This window comes from Sesamum indicum, linkage group LG3 (genome assembly GCF_026168435.1).
Source record: "Sesamum indicum cultivar Baizhima isolate 11 linkage group LG3, ASM2616843v1, whole genome shotgun sequence".
Lineage (NCBI taxonomy): Eukaryota > Viridiplantae > Streptophyta > Magnoliopsida > Lamiales > Pedaliaceae > Sesamum > Sesamum indicum.
In genome coordinates, this window is record NC_142659.1 from 4,547,883 (window position 1) to 4,568,695 (window position 20,813).

The following is a 20,813-nucleotide window of genomic DNA, read 5'->3' on the forward strand; positions in this document are numbered from 1 at the left end:
TAATAGAAAATTCAACTTGTATGTAGCTCGGTGTGGACGACAAGTTAGCGCACATACATAGCAACAGATTGCTCAACACGCCCCGAGATTGCCTAACTGCTTATTGAGCAGAGTAACATTTTGGTTACATTTACAGGACAATTTTATTTTGGAAGCCCGATGGACCAATTTGTCACACCTGATCTCAGACTTGCTACTACACTTCAGTTAATGAAATCTTAAATAACCCACATGTACCATGTTTGATATTCCATCTGTCAGCATTCTCAATATGTCTTAGCAATTCACAATGCAAGAAGCTTACTATGTTGGATGTCTGAGGATGTCCTTCAACTTCATCCTCCTATTCCCGAAGGACGTGGATTAGAACTTGCAGATGCTGGAGAAGAACGAGGACTAGTTGAAAACTGCCTCGAGGGCAGTATACGTAGTCCCTCATGCCATGTTTTTACTGGCTAGGAAACGAGTAAATGTTGAAGATGTTCGTCAAATACTCAGGCTGCGCCTTGAACAATCAGGTATTGAAGAGAAGGGCACTCATAAATCATAGCAAAAACCATTGGCCGCATTGTCGCAAATCCCCATTGCATGGTTGCAGAGGAACTTGGACAAGAACATTTCAGAAAAACAAAAAAGAAGGAAAGATGACTATGATGATATTGATCATGGATTGAAGTGGCTGTAAAGAGAAATATTGTCCTGCCATTGCATACAGCAAGGAAAAAAGTAGCCTCAAAGTGGTTCAAAATAAGAGATTCGATTAAAGGGGACTGATGTTACCAAAATCCGCTATGTATTTACATATATTCGTCCTTAAAGTATTACAAGGAAAGGGGTAGGGAGGACTATATTAAAAGCAAAGGCGTACCTATATCCAAGTACAATCCATTATTCGACATAATTAGTAACACATAAACTCGATACTGACGCACATCCTCAAGCATCTGCAGCTTTCTCCATAGGTGCAGCATCTTGGCTGGCATTTAGTTTCGAGCGCTTTGCCTCATAATCTCTCACAGCAGCCTTTATTGCATCCTCAGCAAGCATGCTGCAATGAAGTTTCACTGGTGGAAGAGAAAGATGTTTTGCAATTTCCCTGCAGTCCCATTGTTATAGAGAGAATTCAGATGTCATAGAACCATAAAAACTATTGAGACTTAAATCAGACGTTAGACTGATTCAGGAAAGGAGCCCAACTTACGTATTCTTTATTGATAGCACTTCTTCCATTTGTTTACCTTTCACCCATTCGGTGGCTGAAAATGAAAGATGATGTTTTAGTAGCAGTTTAATGGCAACCAAGCTACAGCTACAGTGAGAATTAGATAAAATATAAAATTGGAAATTTAGTACTCACATTCATATGAATGCATGATGCAAGTAAGCACCATTTTTTTTCTTTTTAAAATATATACGTAATGGTGATCAAGATATCCATTCTTTCAGATTGCAATCATCAGCTTTAAAGGATCAATCAAATAAATAGAGAAATGTTCTCAGGAACTCGTACACAACATAGGTAGCCTTTACAATAACAAAGAAGGAAAGTATCAACAGAAAAAGGCAGGGCCAAGATACATCTCATGAACACCTCATGATACTTGAGGTTGTGGTAACTAAAAATATCACATAACGATCAAGTACCAATTACTCCACATTCAACTAACACAATCAAAAAGCAAAATAATTTCCTTCAAGTGTACTCCTAAAAGCCATTTTGCCCAAATAAAAACAAATCCATATCATTCAGATGCAGCACTTTCCCAGTCAATTCATTGAACAGAATTGAGTCAGATACAACAACCAACACCCACTCTACCTCGCCGACATCAAAATCTTTCAGGCTCCATTTGGATTGATGGATTTGGGTTTTAGGGAACGATTTATTTCAAATGAATCCACATCAAAACAATTTGAAATCTATCAATATTCAACAAAACAAAATTCAAAATTAGAGTTGAACGATTTGAAATCCTTTCAATTTGGAATTATCCTTACTAGGAATTTGAAATCCAAGATTTTTAAATGCATCATCCAAATAAAACCTCAGGTCAATGGTTTTCCTAGACTAAATAGCCGAAACCAAATTTAAATCACTGAAATCCAATTCTCCTGCCTAAAATCACCTACATATACTTCGGAAATAGCAACTCCTGGCTATACTCTCTACGAATATAACGCACGGTCAAAGGTTTAATTCTTGAACATATCATATTTCCAATTTTCCTACCTAAAATCACCTCCATATACTTTAGAAACAGCAACTCTTGTCTATTCGCTCTCCGAATATAACACATGATCAAAAGTTTAATTTTGAACATATCATATTTCCAGCTCACAAATTTTCTAGCAACTAAATTGAACCAGAAACGAACAGAATCGTCCCGGAGTCAAGTCCACACTTTCACAACAAACAAACCGCTACTTGTTTAATAACAGAAATAGAAATTCAGACACACCAAGGCGCTTAAATAACAAAAAACACTAATCAATACTTTTTCACAACAACATACCAACTGAAGAGGAGGCAATGGCGGAACCGCAGCCGAATGTCTTAAAACGAGCATCAACTATTTTTCCGCTCTTCTCATCAACCTTAATCTGCAGCTTCATAACATCGCCACAGGCAGGAGCTCCGACGAGACCCGTCCCAACATCCGGGTCGTTCTTGTCAAACGCCCCCACATTCCTCGGGTTGTTGTAGTGATCCACCACCCTCTCGTGGTACATGCGCAAGCCCGCCGCCGCAGGGGACCGCAGCCCTTGACCGAGAATCCTGTTCGTCGCGTGCCTCAACATTTTGGATTGCTTCGCAAAATCGAATCGAATAGAAACGCTTCTGTTTCTAGGGTTTGTGAACTTGGGGCAAAAAATCGGTGGGGCGTGGAATTGTGTAGAGTTAACCGACGGTTGGATTTTTGTCCTATGTTACGGGAATCAGATCCGTTTTTCATCTTATCTGAAAGGGCGGTGATACAGTTACGCGCTCGGTGCGAAATTGGGTGAATGCTTGAATGTAATTGGACCGTAGGCTTTGTCGCGTTTCTCAAAATTCCACTGCAACAATTACTAGTTGAATCAAATGGGCTGGATCAATTTCAGATATTGGGCTTATGGTCTTGGGCTACTTATTGGGCCTATTGGGCTAACTCTTTTCTAATTGGGCTATGGGCTTATTTGTGTTTTCTTGTCGGAGTGTGCATGACTAAATTTATTTGAAATATCTTATAAGCTTCTACATCTTATAAGATGCTTAAAGAGCTTAAAGACATCGAGTCCGATTTTAGAAATATGCTCTTAAAGTATTTTGAAAAATAAAACGCCGAGCTTATAAAATGTTAGAGTGTTAAGCATAATAACCTTTTGATACTGTAATAATGATAAAAAAAAAAGTCATTAAATTATGATTATTTAAAATTATAAGATCCAAAACATGTTCGTAATGTTTGGATTTGTTTTCTGAGTGGTTTTAGAGATAGAGAGAGAAAAACAAAGATAAATAAGGTGTGTTAGAGATAGTATGTATGGTTGGATTTGTTTTTTGAGATAATTTAAAAAAAATTATATTTACATATTTTTTAAAAAAAAATTGCAGGTACGTAGAACTTGTCACACTTACTAGTTGTAATTATGCCGTTGACAATAAATTATATGTCAAAAATAAATTAAACTACTATAATTAAACAAAAGCATAAAATTGGATGAAGGGAAAATCACAATTTTTCCGCTAATTTCCTAACGGAAGTTGACACGATAACTAAAAATTAAATTTTTTTTATAAATTTTACGACTATTTTAAAATTTTCATAAATAATGAAATTAAAAATATACCGAACCTAAGTTATTAAACGAAAAATGCAACTTGCCTGATCAACTTCTACACTACCAAACACTTACTTACCAGCTTTATTTTCACTGTATAATATTTCTTTTCCCATACATAAAGACAAGATGAAAATGATTGATGTGTATTGGTACGGAGTTTTATTTATATTTGATTTTTGGAAGTGTTGTTTGGCTTTACATATTATTATTATGAAAAAGAAAGAAGACATCATCACGACATCAATTTGTATTATTGTCAATAATTTCACTAAAGTTGACCTCTAAAATAGTGCTGGCAGCATTTTTTCACATGTTATTTTCTGTAAATAATTTATTTTTTGGGAGTTTAAAAAATAATTAATTCAAGTCGACAAGAAAAAAATAAAATGAAAATTAACAACAAAAGATTTATTTAAAGTGATGATATTAAAATTAAATATCACTAATCATATGTTTTAAGCGACATGAATTTTATTTTGTCACGATGATAATTTTCATAATTTCAATAGTGGCAATATTTACGTATATGAGTCATTATATACGAATAAAATTTTGTGCAAAATTGTCCGTACAAACAAGTGTATAGTGATAATATACTGACAACAAATATAGTATTGTTTGTGTTGTCGCTATAATGAGTAATATTTAATTCTTGTAACTGATAATTATATTATTACAAATCAAAATTATTGTCATTTAAGGATAATTTTATAATCGTCACTCAATATTTTGCTACTAATATAATCTTTATTTTTAGAGTTATTACATTTTATGTTAAATATAAATTAAATTATGACAATTATTAAATTTGATTTGGAGCCGAGCAATATACATTTTGTATCAACATTACGTATTAAGGATAATTACAACACTCCAAAATCCAACTCGATTTAATTTGATTTTAACTCAAGTTGATCGATTGTACAATAAGTTCTTGTTATCGTCACGTATAAAACTTTACTCCTTCTAAAAAAAATGTAATTCGATTATTTCAAAATGAATAACGTACAAAACTTTGTAACGTACAGTTAAAAAAGTCCTGGAAAAAAAATATTAGAGTTTTGCTGATGTGTTATTAAGTTCGGAATAAATTATTTCAACAATTTACAAACTAAAAAATGTATGTTAGTAGAGTTTTTTTTTTGGGAAAAATATTTTTTTAGTCCGTTAAGTATGTCCAATTTTAGTTTTAGTCCTATTAGTATGCCCATTTTTTATTAACTCCAATAACTTGCAAAATTGATTAGTTTTAGTCCTCCGGTCGCTTGGATTTATAATTTGCGCTGGAAGAAATGTGACTTTTCTTCTCTCCAAACTTGCACAAAAGATGACCAACTTGTCTTCCACATCATAATTTTAGCCACATAGGATTATAAATCAACAAAAACGCATCTACGTGTCATGCCATGTCATTTTTCCAGCGCAAATTATAAATCCAAGCGACCGGAGGACTAAAACTAATCAATTTTGCAAGTTATTGGAGTTAATAAAAAATGGGCATACTTATAGGACTAAAACTAAAATTGAGCATACTTAACGGACTAAAAAAATATTTTTTTCCTTTTTTTTTTTTTTTTAATTTTTGTGGTTTCCCCTCTCAACCATTTTGCACCAGCATTGCATTTTAGAAGCCTCTTGGCCTTTTCTTCCAAACCATTCATATCATGATTATTCATTTGTTTCTATATGTTTGCATTTTTTTTGTTTTTTTTAAATATTCCATTTATGAATTTTTGGATTTTACTAGCAATGTATATTCTATTTTAATTTTTGATTATGCCATTATTACACGAGGAAAGTTCGAATTATTATTTATTATTTTTGGGTGATTTTCAATTTTCTAGCAACTTTTATGTATCGATTTCATATCGGTACAAAATTATAAATAAAATATATTAATTAGCTAGCTTATAAATATTTGTCATGGTTTTACTGATTTTTTTAATTCTTATATGTATCTTGTGATGAACAAATTTATTAATTATTGATTTAAATTAGTGGTATACTGAGTAAATTATTTTTCTTGAAAAAATTCAATTTTTTTTTGTTATATTATTTATTTTTGACTAATAATTTATTTCTTATTGTGCAATAAAAGAGTGTACAAAATATGAGATATGATCCTCAACAAATGTCATAGTTCATTTTTTTTTAAGAACTTTGTCGAGTAATTTGTATATAACATAATTTCAGAAGAAATCATCTTTCGGTTTTTATTTAAATTTATATATGTTTCTGCATTTTTTTAGATACATTAGCTATTAACATAAATAATTTTGTATTTCTTAGACTTATTAATTATTTTAATTTTAAACTTTAACTTATTTAATTACTAGGGTTTAATTACACTTTAAAGTTTGAAAATATTCATAATGTTTTACGTATTTATTTATTTTTAAAACATAGTTCTTCATGTGTCCAACTAGCACGAGATACTGACTAGTAAATTATTAAAATTTGGTACGATAAAATATTATAAAATTTTCTTCAATTTTATTTAATTAACTAAATATAATAAAATATTTAAACTACGCAGATCTATCGAGCGTGCTTCGATCTTATTTTTCCCTCAAAGATAGGTTTTCCCTCTTCATTAAGGGATATGCTATGAATAAAATCATTACCTCAAACAAATATTTGTTCTCAAAGATAGGTTTTAGATAGGGTGAAATGATAATTCATCCCCCTGTGATATTGAAAATGAGCACATTATCCCCCTATAAAAAAATATAGAAATTTATCCCCCTGTACTTTTTAAAATGAAGCAATTTACCTCCTATACAAGGAGGTAAATTGGTGTATTTTAAAAACTATAGGGAGGTAAATCGCTATTTGTTTTTTTATAAGGGGATAATTTGCTCATTTACAATATCACAAGGGGATTGCTTGCATTTTTTTTCGTTTTAGATATATTATGTAAAAGTTTTTCTAGTGATAATGCATTAAGACATTATTGATGATAAGAAGATGTAGGGGCCAAAAGAGCTTTAAAGCCATGCAATTAACATATGCAAAGATAATTAATTATTCCATTAAAAGTAATCTATTTGTAATTTTATATTTTTCCTTGTCTAATTTAATACTTGTACCTAATTTTAGAAATGTACGACTCCACCAAAACCAGGAACAAGAGGACCCCTCCTCGATAGGGTACGTAAAAATTAGGTCGATCTCAAGTTGTTCCGATTATTCCAACTAAGGGAACTTATTCGCTATAATCTTTTTTCTCCCTCTAAAGTTGGTTGAGGGTTTTATTAGACTTGATTACTACAACTTTACCAGTACACATTATAATAAAATTGTTTAATAGCTGCAAAGAAAAATTAACATTGAGCTAATTAACAAATAAAATTTTCGTTGTTAATCGACATTATTTAGGAATAATTATGCTCTCCTCCCTCAAAGTTTGAATAATTATACATAGACCCCATATGGTTTGAGAAATTATATCTAGCATCCCTAAAGTTTGCTTCCGTCTAACAAATTAGTCTATTCATTAGTTAAAATTCACCGAATTTGCTGATATTAACAAAAAAAAAATTATATTTACTTTCGATTGACTTATTGTAGGTCAAATAAATATTTTTATGATCAAATTACCCTCATATGTCTTCATGCTTTAATGCATACGAGGACGTATATTTTCGCGGTTATAAGGATAGTTTAGTTCGAAAAAAAAATTATTTGATCTACAATAAGTCACTAATAAGTCAAGGGTATCTATTAATTTTCATTCAGTTTTCTGTTAATATCAGCAAATTTAATGAACTTTGGCTAATGGAGGGACTATTGTGTTAGATGAAAGTCAACCTCAGAGGTGGTAGTTGTAATTTCTTGAACCATAGGGGTCTACGTGTAATTATATAAAATCTCAGGGGAGGGAAGTGTGATTATCCCTATTATTTTAACAGAAGAAATTTATTTGCAAATGATATTTAGCAACGAAAATTTACTTGCAAACTGATTTAGCAACAAATTATTTAAAATATATAGTAAACAATGTAGATTAGCAACGAGAATTTTATTTAATTTTAATTTTTATATCAAATTTTTTCGTAACTATTGAGCCATTTTATTTTAGTGACACAACACTAAAATAAGATCATCTCCGTTGGACACAACACTGTTAGCTCAGTGCTTACTACATACCAATCCTAGAAGAAATTTGACTTTAGTCTATTATAATTTTCATGATTAAAAGGAAAAACTATGATGAGAATTAATTTATAGTTGTTTCCAGAAGCAACGACATAACATTAGTTATAAGTTACAATAAAAAATCATGATTAATATTTTAAATATAGTCAAAATTATGACAAATATTGATAAATCATGATTAAAACTAGTGATGGAATGGGTCTGCTGGGACCCAAAACTCGCCCCACTTCGTGAAACCCTAGCCTAGCACCACCAATAACCCTGCCCGGCTCACCCGTTTAAAAGCCTATCCTGACCTTGGTTTGCTCCACCCGTCACGCCACGTGAATATAAACAATGCATTCATTTTTTTTAATTTCTCAATATGAAATATTAATTTAAATTAACGTAGTTATTTTATCTAAAATAAATTTTTTTATTAAGTAATATCATTTTAAATGTAATATTTAACATAGATTTTGATCTAAAATAAATTATATAATATAGAAAATACATTCAAATAATCTTTTTATTATTTCAATAAATAATATCATTTTAGATTTAGGTACTTTAAGTTTAACATAGTTTTCAATGTACAATAAATTATAATATAAACAATACTGTAATACGTTCATATATTTTTTTAGTTTCTCAATAAGTAATATCAATTTAAAGTAACATAATATTTTTCTAGAATGAATCATATAACTAGATAATTTAACATAATTTTTTTCATAAAATGAATTATATAATACAAATAATACATTTAATTAATTTTTTTTATTTTTTATATTTCTTATATAGAGTTGAATATATGCAAAACTATTTAAAAATTTACATATATTACCACAAATAGGATCAATAATAAATAATAAAATATTTAAAAAATTAATCAGGGCGAGTCCAGTATAAGACCTGTAATCCGCCCCAAACGCTAAAAAAGGGGCGGGGCCCTAGTTGCCCCAGCCTATCCCTAGTCAAAATTTAAGTTTATACAATGGTGTTGTTTGACTCTAGTAGATAGTATTGATTTACCATAAAATTTTATAACCATAGTATTTACAATATACAGAATAATATATTCGTTTGCAGTACCTTAATACAGTATAAGGTCGATGTGTCAACCCATATAATATATCTAGGTAGAGCGATGGGTTATATATTTTCAATAAGTAATGCATGCACGCATTCTATATTAGTTGCAAACGATGAGTTTTAGCGGCTTAAAAGAGCTATTTTTTTCCCTAGCTAAGCATTTAAAAAAAAAAATTGTTAAGCTAATTGTTAGAAATATTTGGCCCAAACCAAAGGCTGGGCTTTTTACTAAGGGCGGCCAATAACACTCATGGCCCACTAGGCCATCTGATCCACCAACCCGACCCACTAAGGTTTGACTCGATTGACCTAATATTTATACTCCTTTATCTGATAACCCTAATCCATTTTCTTCCCCCTTTCTTCTCCCGTTCGTATGTCTTTCTCCTTCCCAGAAAATCGACCCTTAGGGTTCTCCTTTAACCCTTGGGGTTTTGTGTTTCTCCATTCTCCAATAATGGCTGTTATTGAGCCATTTATGAACAACGTCTTTAAATGGTTGATTTGTTGTGGCTCTTGGTTAACTAGCTAACACACTTCTCTCGTCTTCTTCTCATCTTCTGAAACTCTCTAAAAAGCCTTAGTGGCAAACCTCTGTGGTTTAGATTAAAGTCTTAGTGGCACTATCCTATGTGGATTTTGTGGTGGAACCTTTGTGGTTCGAAACCCCTTTTGTGGCTTGAGTGTTCTTGAGCAACCAGTAAAAGGTTCGTAACCTTTGGCCTTGAATAGGCCTTGGGTTTTTGGCTCCTGAGCCTTCACAATTTGCTTATGAATCCTATTTCTCTTATATTACTGTTTCCAGGATTATTTATTGTATCTGTTTTTCTGTTCTTTAGAATTCTTGTAATTTTTTATAGGAAGGCCTGTAACTATTTTAAGTTTCTGTAATATTCTCATTGTAATCTGCTGGAGACCGATCCACTCCTTACAGTGGTATCAGAGCAGCCAGGTTAAGTCTCTGGCTTGAAAAGCCAAAAACGGTAACACTCTCTAACTCTTAAACTCCTTTATTTTCTGGTCCTAGATCCCCAAACCCTTACTGTTGACCTCCCTTGGCCGGGCTCGAGAAGCCGTCGAGTAACTGGTGGAGGGGCAGTTAAGGTCCCTGCAAATATAAACTGTTTTTGGGTTATTCTATGATATTCTTAATATCTCTTTATATTATTATCTTGTGATCTATTGTGTATTGGTTATTCTGTGAAAATATCTGGCTATAACTTGCAACCTTTCGATGGAAAATCTGATTTTTCTATTTGACAACAAAAATTAAAAGGCATTTTAATACAACAGAAAGTGTTTAAGGCAATAGATGGAAAATATTCCGAAACTGTTTTTGAAGAAAAACGTCTTGAAATTGACGAGTATGCTTATTCTTCAATTATTTTGAATTTGTCTGATTCTATAATAAGAAAAGTTGGAAAACAAAATACTGCTAAAGAATTATGGACTAAATTGGAAGAACTATATACTGAAACATCACTTCCTAGTAAATTGTTTCTTTTAGAAAAATTCTTTAAATATAAACTTGATCTTTCTAAAAAAAGCATTGAAGAAAACATTGATGATTTTACAAAACTAATTCAAGATATTAAACTTACTGGGGATAAAAATATTGATGATTATACACCTATAGTTTTGTTAAATGCTATACCTGAGTTTTATGGTGATGTTAAGACATCTATTAAATATGGTCGTGATAATGTAAGCCTAGAAACTGTTAGTAGTGGGTTAAAAAGTAAAGAAATGGATTTAAAAACAAATGCTCCTAGTACTAGTAATAATGAAGTAAATTTTATAAGAGGAAGACCTAGGTCCAGGAAGAATGATAATAATAAAAACTATAAGTTTAGAAAACATAGTAAAAGCCGTAGTAGAAGCAGGGGTAGAAGTCCTTCTAGGACAAGGTACTATAACAATAAAAGAAATGATGATAAAAACACTAAAAAAGACTTTAAGTGTTATAACTGTGAGGGTAGGGGACACTTTATTAAAGATTGTAAGAAACCAAAGAAAAATACTCAAAATGATTCTGCTAATGTTTATGAAGAAACTTCAGATGAAGTATATATGGTTTCTGACATTAATTTTGTTGATAATTTAAATAAATTTGAATGGCTTGTTAATTCCGTGTGTACATTCCATATGACTTCTTTCAAAGAAATTTTGATAAATTTTAAATCTGAAAAACTAGGATCAGTTTTTATGGCAAATCAAAAACTGTGTGATGTTCTTGGTTATGGTGGTGTTTTTCTTTAATTTGAAAATGGTTCTAAAATTACCTTAAAGGTGTTAGATATGTCCCTAATCTTGCCCATAATCTATTATCATGTTCAACCCTAGAAGAGGATGGGTTGGAAGGGAGATAGGGTAAGGGGGTCATGAAAATCACTAAAGGGTCTTTAACCATTTTTAAGACAGAAAAGAAAAGGAACTTATATCTCTGTAAAGTGCAATATTATTCATTTTCTGGAAATGTTTCTACAGATAAAAAGTCTGATTTGTGGCATAAGAGATTAGGTCACATTAATTTAAAAGGCTTTGAATTATTGCATAAAAATGGTTTTCTGCATGAAAAACCTGATACTTTAAAATTCTGTGATGATTGCATTATAGGAAAACAACATAAAGTAAGTTTTCCTTCTTCCTCATACCCAATTCCCACTTCTTCAAAATGCATATTAGATTATGTACACGTAGATGTATGGGGTCCTGCAAATGTTGATACACATGGTGGAAATAAGTATTTCCTTTCTATAATAGATAATTATTCTAGAAAAGTCTTTGTTTTCCTTATGAAACAAGAATTTGATGTTTTTGAAAAGTTTCAAAACTAGAAAAAACTAGTTGAAAATCAAACTGGTCATAAGCTTAAAGCCTTAAGAACTGATAATGGTTTAAAATTTTGCAATAAATAATTTTCTAAGCTATGTGACAAGTATGAAATTAAAAGACATAAAACCACTCCCTACACCCCTCAACAAAATGGTGTAGCAGAAAAAATGAATAGAACTCTGCTTAATAAAGTTAGGTATCTTTTAATTAGTTCTGACTTACCAAAAACTTTCTGGGTAGAAGCACTTTTAACTGCTGCTTATTTAATTAATAGATCACCCTCTGTGCCTCTGTTTGGTAATATTCCTAAAAAACTATGGTCTAATTCTGATGTTGATTTCTCTTCTTTTCGCATTTTCGGATGTTCTGCTTTCTGTCTTGTCAATGGTGATAAGCTTGATCCTAGGTCTAAAAAATATGTGTTTATTGGTTATCCAATAGGTGTAAAAGGTTATAGACTAAGGTTAAGAAATCAACCTGGTTTTAAAGTAGTAGTTAGTGGAGATATAATTTTTAATGAATCTGAAATGCCTTGTCTAAATACTACTTCTAAAACCACTGAAAACTATAACATTGAAAATACCTTTAATAAGGTGGAACCTAATAATTCGGATAACCAACAAGGGGTAGAAGTAGTAAACAGAGAAGAAAATCAAGTAATAATAATGAGAAATTAGAAAATAAAAATTCTGAAAATACCTATCAACTAGTAAGAGATAGGGAACCTAGGGAATGTAGAATTCCTTCTAGACTTAGAGATTACCATTTAGCTTTAAATACTAAAAATACTGAACCTTCCTCTTATGAAGAAGCTATAAGTAGCTCAAACTCAAAAGAATGGTTGTCTGCTATGCATAAAGAACTTAAAGCTCTAAAAGAAAATAAAAAATGGGTTTTAGTTCCTAAGCCAAAAAATGCTTCTGTCATTGACTGCAAATGGGTCTTTAAAGTTAAAGAAGAAAATAATGACAAAAGATTTAAAGCAAGATTAGTAACTAAAGGTTTCACACAAAAAGAAGGTGTTGATTATACTGAAATTTTTTCTCCTGTAGTTAAATTTACTACTGTAAGAATTTTACTTGCTTTAGTTGTTCAGTTTAATTGGGAACTTAAGTAAATGGATGTAAAAACTGCATTTTTGCATGGAAATCTTGATGAGCAAATTTACATGTCTCAACTCTATGGATTTATTGATAAGAAAAATCCAAATCTTGTTTGTTTGCTTAAAAAATCTTTATATGGTCTTAAACAATCCCCAAGATAATGGAATAAATAGTTTGATCAATTCATGCATTCCTTAGATTTCGAAAACAGTGCATATGATCCTTGTTTGTATTTCAAGTATGAAAACAATGTGCCTTTATTTCTTGTCTTATATGTGGACGATATGTTAATTGCTAGTTCTAGCCTTAGCATGATTGAAAGTTTACGGAAAAATCTGTGTAAAAGTTTTGAAATGAAAGACCTTGGAAATGCTAAAAAGATACTTGGAATGAATATTGAAAGAAATAGAACAAAATCAACCATGTTCTTAAATCAAACATCTTACATTCAAAGTGTTCTTGAAAAATTTTCAATGGAAAATTCAAAACCTTCTTCTGTGCCCCTAGCTGCTTATTTTCAGTTGTGTAAAGATCAGTGCCCTAAAACAGATTCTGAAAAAGATAAGATGAAAAATATGCCTTATTCTAATACTATTAGGTCTGTTATGTATTTGATAGTTAGTACTAGGCCTGATATAGCATATTCTGTTAGTTGCTTAAGTAGGTATATGTCAAACCCTGGTTCTTCCCATTGGAAAGCTTTGAAATGACTTTTAAGATATTTAAATAGTACAGAGAATCTTGGCATAACTTTTTCAAAAAGCCCTAATGGTGCAAAACTTGTTGGTTATGTGGATTCTAACTATGCAAATGATATGGACAATAGAAAATCTGCTACTTCTTATGTTTTTACATTATGTGATGTATGTATAAGTTGGAAGTCTCAACTTCAAAGCATTGTAGCACTTTCTACAACTGAAGCAAAATATATTGCCACTACTGAGGCAATAAAAGAAGGAATTTGGTTAAAAGGAATACTTTCAGAAATTGATTTTCTAAAAGAAAAACTTGTTGTTTTCTCTGATAGTCAATCTAGCATTGAACTATGTAAGAATCTAGTTTTTCACTATAGAACCAAGCATATAGATGTAAGGTATCGCTTTATTCGTGATGTAATAAATAAAGGTTTAATTAATCTTGAAAAAAATAAAATCTGCAGATAATCCTGCAGAATGGGTACAAAATGCTTATCTATTGAAAAGTTTAAAACTTGTCTTGACATTCTTAAACTATAACTGTTATTTCGTAACCAACTTTCTGTTTTGCAGGTACCATGTCCAAAGCAATGATGATGGTCTTAAACCCACTACCTTGGACCAAGGTGGAAATTGTTAGAAATATTTGGCCCAAACCAAAGGCTGGGCCTTTTACTAAGGACGGCCAATAACACTCATGGCCTACTGGGCCATCTGATCCACCAACTCGACCCACTAAGGTTTGACCCGGTTGACCTAATATTTATACCCCTTTGTCTGATAACCCTAATCCATTTTCTTCCCCCTTTCTTCTCCTGTTCGTCTGTCTTTCTCCTTCCCCAGAAAATCGACCCTTAGGGTTCTCCATTAACCCTTGGGGTTCTGTGTTTCTCCATTCTCCAATAATGGTTGTTATTGAGCCATTTATGAACAACCTCTTTAAATGGCTGATTTGTTGTGGCTCTTGGTTAACTAGCTAACACACTTCTCTCGTCTTCTTCTCATCTTCTGAAACTTTTTAAAAAGCCTTAGTGGCAAACCTCTATGGTTTAGATTAAAGCCTTAGTGGCACTATCCTGTGTGGATTTTGTGGTGGAGCCTTTGTGGTTCGAAACCCCTTTGTGGCTTGAGTGTTCTTGAGCAACCGGTAAAAGGTTTGTAACCTTTGGCCTTGAGTAGGCCTTGGGTTTTTGGCTCCTGAGCTTTCACAGTTTGCTTATGAATCCTGTTTCTCTTATAATACTGTTTCCAGGATTATTTCTTGTATTTGTTTTTCTGTTCTTGTAATTTTGTTATATGAAGGCCTGTAACTAGTTTAAGTTTCTATAATATTCTTATTGTAATTTGTTGGAGACCGATCCACTCCTTACACTAATAAAAGTTAAAACGAATAATATTTCATGCAATAAAGTTCCAATAGAAGTATTGTATAATCAACTAAAAAGTATGATTTTTTATATGTACAAAAAATCACTTTTCTATAAATCTTTAAGCAACGTATAATCAAGTGGGTAAATTGCTTTCCACTCAGCAAACAATTTGCAGTTTGATCCATGGAATATAATAAATTAAGATTTTGTGCATATGCTTTTCCTGTTCTCGAATCATCGGGTCTTTATGTTTTTTATTTTATTTGATAGCTTTTTTGGATTGTGTTGGGAGGATTTTTGAATGAAATATTCGGAATATATACTTCCATGCACCAATTTTCTCCAAATTCAAATATTTAAGACAAGACATTATAAAATTGGGGAATTTCATATGATATTAATACTCAGTTTGGTCCAACAATTCTATAATTAATTATGAGATAAATAATTTTAGAAAAAAATATTATAACATTCGGATTTATAATTTTAATAATTTATTATACAATTATTGGTTGTATTTAAATTCCAAAACTAACCACATGTCAAGTTGATTTCCTAGATTTTAATGGATATAATAGGTAATTAGACGGAAAAAAATTACAATAGAATTATGACTTTTATCAAAATATTATTTTTGCAGAATTCAATCCCAAAAATAATTTTGGAAAAAAAAAAGGGTCAAACGGTATAAAAGTTGCATTTGCATTAGAAAAGGGTCAAATATTTGATCTGTTCAATCACAGGGCCAAACGGACATTAAGACAACGCAAATAACGAAAGAAACAACGTTTAATCTTTTGTTTTCTTTTGCTTAGAAAAAAACACCATTAATTGTTTTTTCTATATTAATTCATACGACTAGAGACAAAATTTTCACAAAAAAAAAGAAAGAAAGAAATTATTTTCTTATCACTTATGTAAATTAAAAATAGTTGAGGGGTTGAAATTAATTTTGAGAAAAAGAAATGCAATGGGAAATATCCAATTAAATTTGGAAAGTGGAATCAAGGTAATGATCAACAATTTAGACTGTGTGGAACAATATCAGTCGATGGATCTTATTCCTCAGCTTTATCCCAAATGGGCAATCTGTATTCCATATACCCAATTTTGTGCTATCCCATCCAATCACCCTTACACAAATAAAAAAAAAAAAATAAATAAATAGAGGATCACATCTATATATATATAATTAAATTTTATATATGTATTGCACAATGTATTTTCAATTGAGAAACCTAATTAATTGACTTACTCCTACCACCAACACCAAAAAGAGAGTTTCTGATTCTGTTATATATATATATATATATCTTCAACTTTAGAGGAAATATGTTATTTTAATGAGTGTATTTGAAAATCGATTACAATCGTTCATTCTAATAAACTACAACAATCATAATCAACAGTATCAAATAAATTGTATCTGACGAGCACATATTATTACAGTAAAAAAAACATCTGTTATGCAGTAGAACAATATTCTACACATTAACGATGTTCGAACCTATAACCTTTAAGATTATGGGTTTATTGTCGGCTAATAACTATGTTGAAATACGTTGATTGTCGGAAAATATCTAAATAATGCAAAAAGAGAAAAAGATGCAAAAAGCCACTCACAAGATTTAACATATATATATACACACAAGACATTTAAACCATGCACCTTTTTTCCTCTCACTTTTCTCTTTTTTAGACTCAAGAAACTTTCCACACTGAAACACAAAGAAATTCCCTTCTCATTTCTGTGCTATGTCTCTGTCCTTCTGCATCTGGGCTTCATGTGAATCTACTTTACATTATAAGTAAAATTAGGTCATTTTTCTTACCACAAACATGACTACAAGAATTAATAATATAAATCAAATTCATATATAAGACAGTTCGAATTTCGTATCAAAAATTTTATTCAGATCAAGTTTAGTTCAATGGGACCACTTACAGGACGAGTGTGATGTACTTACCATGTAAAATTCTATCCACTGAACTTCACATATTACGTTAAGTTTCGTGACTTTTTAGAGTCGAATATTTCCACATGGAGTCGAATTTAGTTTTTTGGATGGCTTTGACGGATTATTAAATTTTGAAAAGAAATAAAAGTCAAAAGTTAAGATGACGAGAATTATCAAATATTTATTTTATATTATATTGAAATATTAATGAATTATTGAGCATGGGTGATAACATCAACCTACGACTTTGATTTCTTTTTAGGTATTGGTTCTCATCTCAACATTATTAATGGAACCGTTAACCGTCTAAAAACTAGTGGCTCTATTATTTTGAATATTTTACACTTTTGTTTGTCATAAATCTTTGACTCATGAGAACTAAAAAAAACAAAGAAAAAGATTATTTAAAAGAAAGGAAAATAGTACAAATAGAAAATTAAAATAAATAAAAAAATATGTATATATATATATATATATTTGTAGTGGGGCCCTAATATTTGGACAAAAAAGTCTCGTCAATTATGATAGTGCAATATTTTTGTACCGGGTAAATCATGTCACATTTGATTGATTTGTGATGATTTGAAGTTTGAATAGATAATTATTTTTTGGGAATTTTTTTCAAGATGTAATAATTTTTTCACATGATAAATAATATCGATGAATTTATGTAATTATTTTTCTTTATTGATGAATTAAAAAATTAAAATTCGTAATTTTTTGCGGTTTTATTTGATTAATTTTCAGTTCGTATCCTATCGTGTCAAATAATTACATCATTACATTAATTAGTTGGTGATATATTAATGCATAATAGCAGTACTATCTTATGACTTGCTTAAAATGAAAATATTTAAAAAAAAATATTGCATGATTGAAGCAATTTCTACTGCCGCCTATACCTAAGATAAGATATTAACGTATTGATTCGATCGACTTATTGCTCAGCTTATTAAGATATTAACATAATTATGTGCATTTACCACTTCAGAAGGAAACCCGACTTTCAGATATTCACTCCGAGGCGTACACTAAGATGATAAGGACAAAAAAAAAAAAAAGAGATTGAAATAAAGGTAATTTCTAATAATCTACTATATAATTAAAACTTACTTAAAGAAGATAATGTGTCCAAATAAATTATTGATTTCAATCTTTTGTCCCATTACAAACAAAACAATGTGTGGATTTAATTTATTATTTATTACTACAAGCGATAACTATGATAGTAACATTAGTTTTTCAAAGAACAAGATTGAATATTTTTATCTTTGGAATTGCTTTTGATCAATAGTATATAATTATTCTTTTTGTCATAAACAAAAACTCCATTTTTTTGTTTGTTCCTTTTCTTAAGAATGTAACTTGTTAACGCAAGCAAATTTTTTGTTTAATTATCGCTCGCCATAAAAAAAAATTTAAAAATAGTGATAAATTAATACTATTTACTGTGATCAGAACAAATCAATGCAGAAATATCAGAGTATCTCAAAATCTGTAAATATTTGTCTGTTATGTATAGTATATGTTTTGTTTAGGAGATATAAGAGTATTTTCTATAATTAGGAGATAATGTATATATTTTCTATGTTTAGGAGATACAAAAATATTTTTTTTTGGGTAAATGTAAGTTTTATTAATAAAATAAGATCGTACAGTACAACAGTGCTCAACTGGTGGTTTCTCCCTCAACAGGCCAAGGGATACGCCATAATCTATATAACGCACATGAACTAACAGAACGAGATAAATTAACACTGATAATCCTTTGTCTAATATCTTTTACGATAATGGTGGCTATTATATTCGGTGGTCGCTCCTTATGCTCAAAGCGTCTCAAATTTCGTTCCCTCCAAATGTGGTAAATCCTAACAGTCAGGAGTGCACGATAAGCCAAGTTAATCATATGTTTTCCTCTCCATTTCCTTGCAGCCCACTCAACGTCCCGTGACCACTCTCTATTAGGCCATTCAAATCGAACAATCCGCCGAATCGCTGTCAGGCAACTTCTGGCATAACGGCATCGAAAGAATAAATGAGTATGTGTCTCCATTGCGCCCTCATCGCATAATATACAGACGCCTAGATATGATAGCCATGGTTTATCAGCTGTGGATAGTTTCCCCAAAATCGCAAGCCATAAGATGGAATTATGCTTGGGGATCTTCAGAGAACCCGAGAGTAGTGAAGACCAACCTACTTTGGGTCTCGGTGGGCCCAATAGCCTGTAAACAGAAATATTTTTTTATTATTAGAAGATTTATTTTCTATGTATATAGGAGTTTTAGGATTTATATATATTTCCTTGGGGCTTCTCAACAGAGACAATAACAGGACAATTTTGAACTTTTAAAATACTTTCATGGAATCAGAGCCAGTTAAGGAAAAAATGGTCATGACTAGCGAGGGAAAGAAAACCAGCTTTTCCATACGTATTGACTCCGAGTGATAATCCTGGCAATATAATTTTTCAAGTGCAATTAAGAGAAGACAACTACAATGACTAGCTAGAGCAATGCGAATTTCATTGAGGGCCAAGAAGAAGTTTGGATTTATAGATGAAATAATTGAACAACTTGACGAAGATTCCTCTGAATTAGAGGATTGGTGGACTATAAATTCAGTGTTGGTTTCATGGATGCTCAACACAATTGAGCCAACACTGCCATCTACCATAACTTATATGGAGATTCCAAATGATTTATGGGTAGGTATCAAAGAGCGATTTTCTGTTGCTAATGGACCTCGTGTTCAGCAGATCAAGACAGAACTCGTCAATTGCAAACAGAAAGGTATGTCAATTGTTGCTTACTGTGGAAATTGAAACAACTCTGGAAAGAGCTCGTGAATTATGAGCAAATTCCCACTTGTCGCTGCTGAAAATGCAATTGTAATATTGCAACGGAACTTGACAAGAAACGAGAAAAAGAAGCTTCATTAGTTTTTGATGGGGTTAGAAGATGCGTTATATGGAGCAATTCGCTCCAATATTTTGAGCATAGAGCCATTGCCGAACTTAAACATACTCGTTGGTGTGCCAAAAAATACGTATTACAACAATCTCACGAGGAAAGGAGGAACATTGAGAAGTGTGAATTTTGCAGTGCAAACCAATACAGGAGGGCGAAACAAAAGTCAAAGACAAATCCATTGTTTGCTCAAACTGCAAATCAGAATATTTCCCATAGTTTTCAGGCCTCATTAGTAAAAATAACGACTAATAGCTATTGCACAACTATACTTAATTTGCAATCGAGCATGAACTTTTAAATAAAAGAATTAGGGTTTTTCCTCAAACATGTCTTCCTAATATTTTCTTTTGTAGTTTTCCTAAAACATGTGAAACATAAGAGCATAATGCAAGTCTTGTGGTAGCCTAAATTAGTTCATTTATGTACACAAGTCTAATAATTGTGATGTGCAACCTTTCACTTGAAAGTCTTTAACAACTTTTGGTTTATTGATTCGGAGTGAAATGTCGTCGCTTCATGACCATGAAATATTATTTTCTACTTTGATGTCGTTGTCTGTCATTAAAATTTTATATGAATCACAACTTATAATGTAATATTAATATTTCAAATAATTTATTATGTTACAATGTTTCCGTAATTTCAGAATCGCAAAATTTTTAAATATAGGAGAAGTTGTTACATTAGTTAAAAAATTATTTTGAGGTGCTGACTAAATTATTTGATAATATAAGCATAAAAATAATTAAGTTGACTATTTAAAGGTATGGATATTTAATTATTCAATAATAGATGGATACAATAATTATAACCTAATTTTAGA

The 20,813-nt window shown here is 31.1% G+C and overlaps 2 protein-coding genes across 2 annotated transcripts; one reads left to right on the forward strand and one right to left on the reverse strand.

Moving 5' to 3' along the window:
* Positions 1 to 738: 738 nt before the first annotated feature.
* LOC105157225 (iron-sulfur cluster assembly protein 1) lies at positions 739 to 2,930 on the reverse strand. Its single transcript, XM_011073570.3, has 3 exons — positions 2,514 to 2,930; positions 1,202 to 1,256; positions 739 to 1,096 (listed from the first exon to the last, which is right to left on the reverse strand). The coding sequence occupies exons 1-3, from the start codon at positions 2,797 to 2,799 to the stop codon at positions 937 to 939; spliced, it is 501 nt and encodes a 166-aa protein (XP_011071872.1). The 5' UTR covers positions 2,800 to 2,930; the 3' UTR covers positions 739 to 936.
* A 16,603-nt stretch (positions 2,931 to 19,533) lies between these two features.
* Positions 19,534 to 19,842, forward strand: LOC148788606 (uncharacterized). Its single transcript, XM_088878051.1, has one exon. It carries the CDS (start codon positions 19,534 to 19,536, stop codon positions 19,840 to 19,842), a length of 309 nt encoding a protein of 102 aa, XP_088734177.1.
* The last annotated feature ends 971 nt before the right edge of the window (positions 19,843 to 20,813 follow it).

Coding starts and splice junctions, on each gene's coding strand:
- LOC105157225 (XM_011073570.3), bottom strand. CDS start 2,799: ATGTTGAGGCACGCGACGAACAGGATTCTCGGTCAAGGGCTGCGGTCC. Junction 1,257..2,513: donor CATTGCCTCCTCTTCAGTTG/GTATGTTGTTGT, acceptor TTTCATTTTCAG/CCACCGAATGGGTGAAAGGT. Junction 1,097..1,201: donor GTGCTATCAATAAAGAATAC/GTAAGTTGGGCT, acceptor ATGGGACTGCAG/GGAAATTGCAAAACATCTTT.
- LOC148788606 (XM_088878051.1), top strand. CDS start 19,534: ATGCGAATTTCATTGAGGGCCAAGAAGAAGTTTGGATTTATAGATGAA.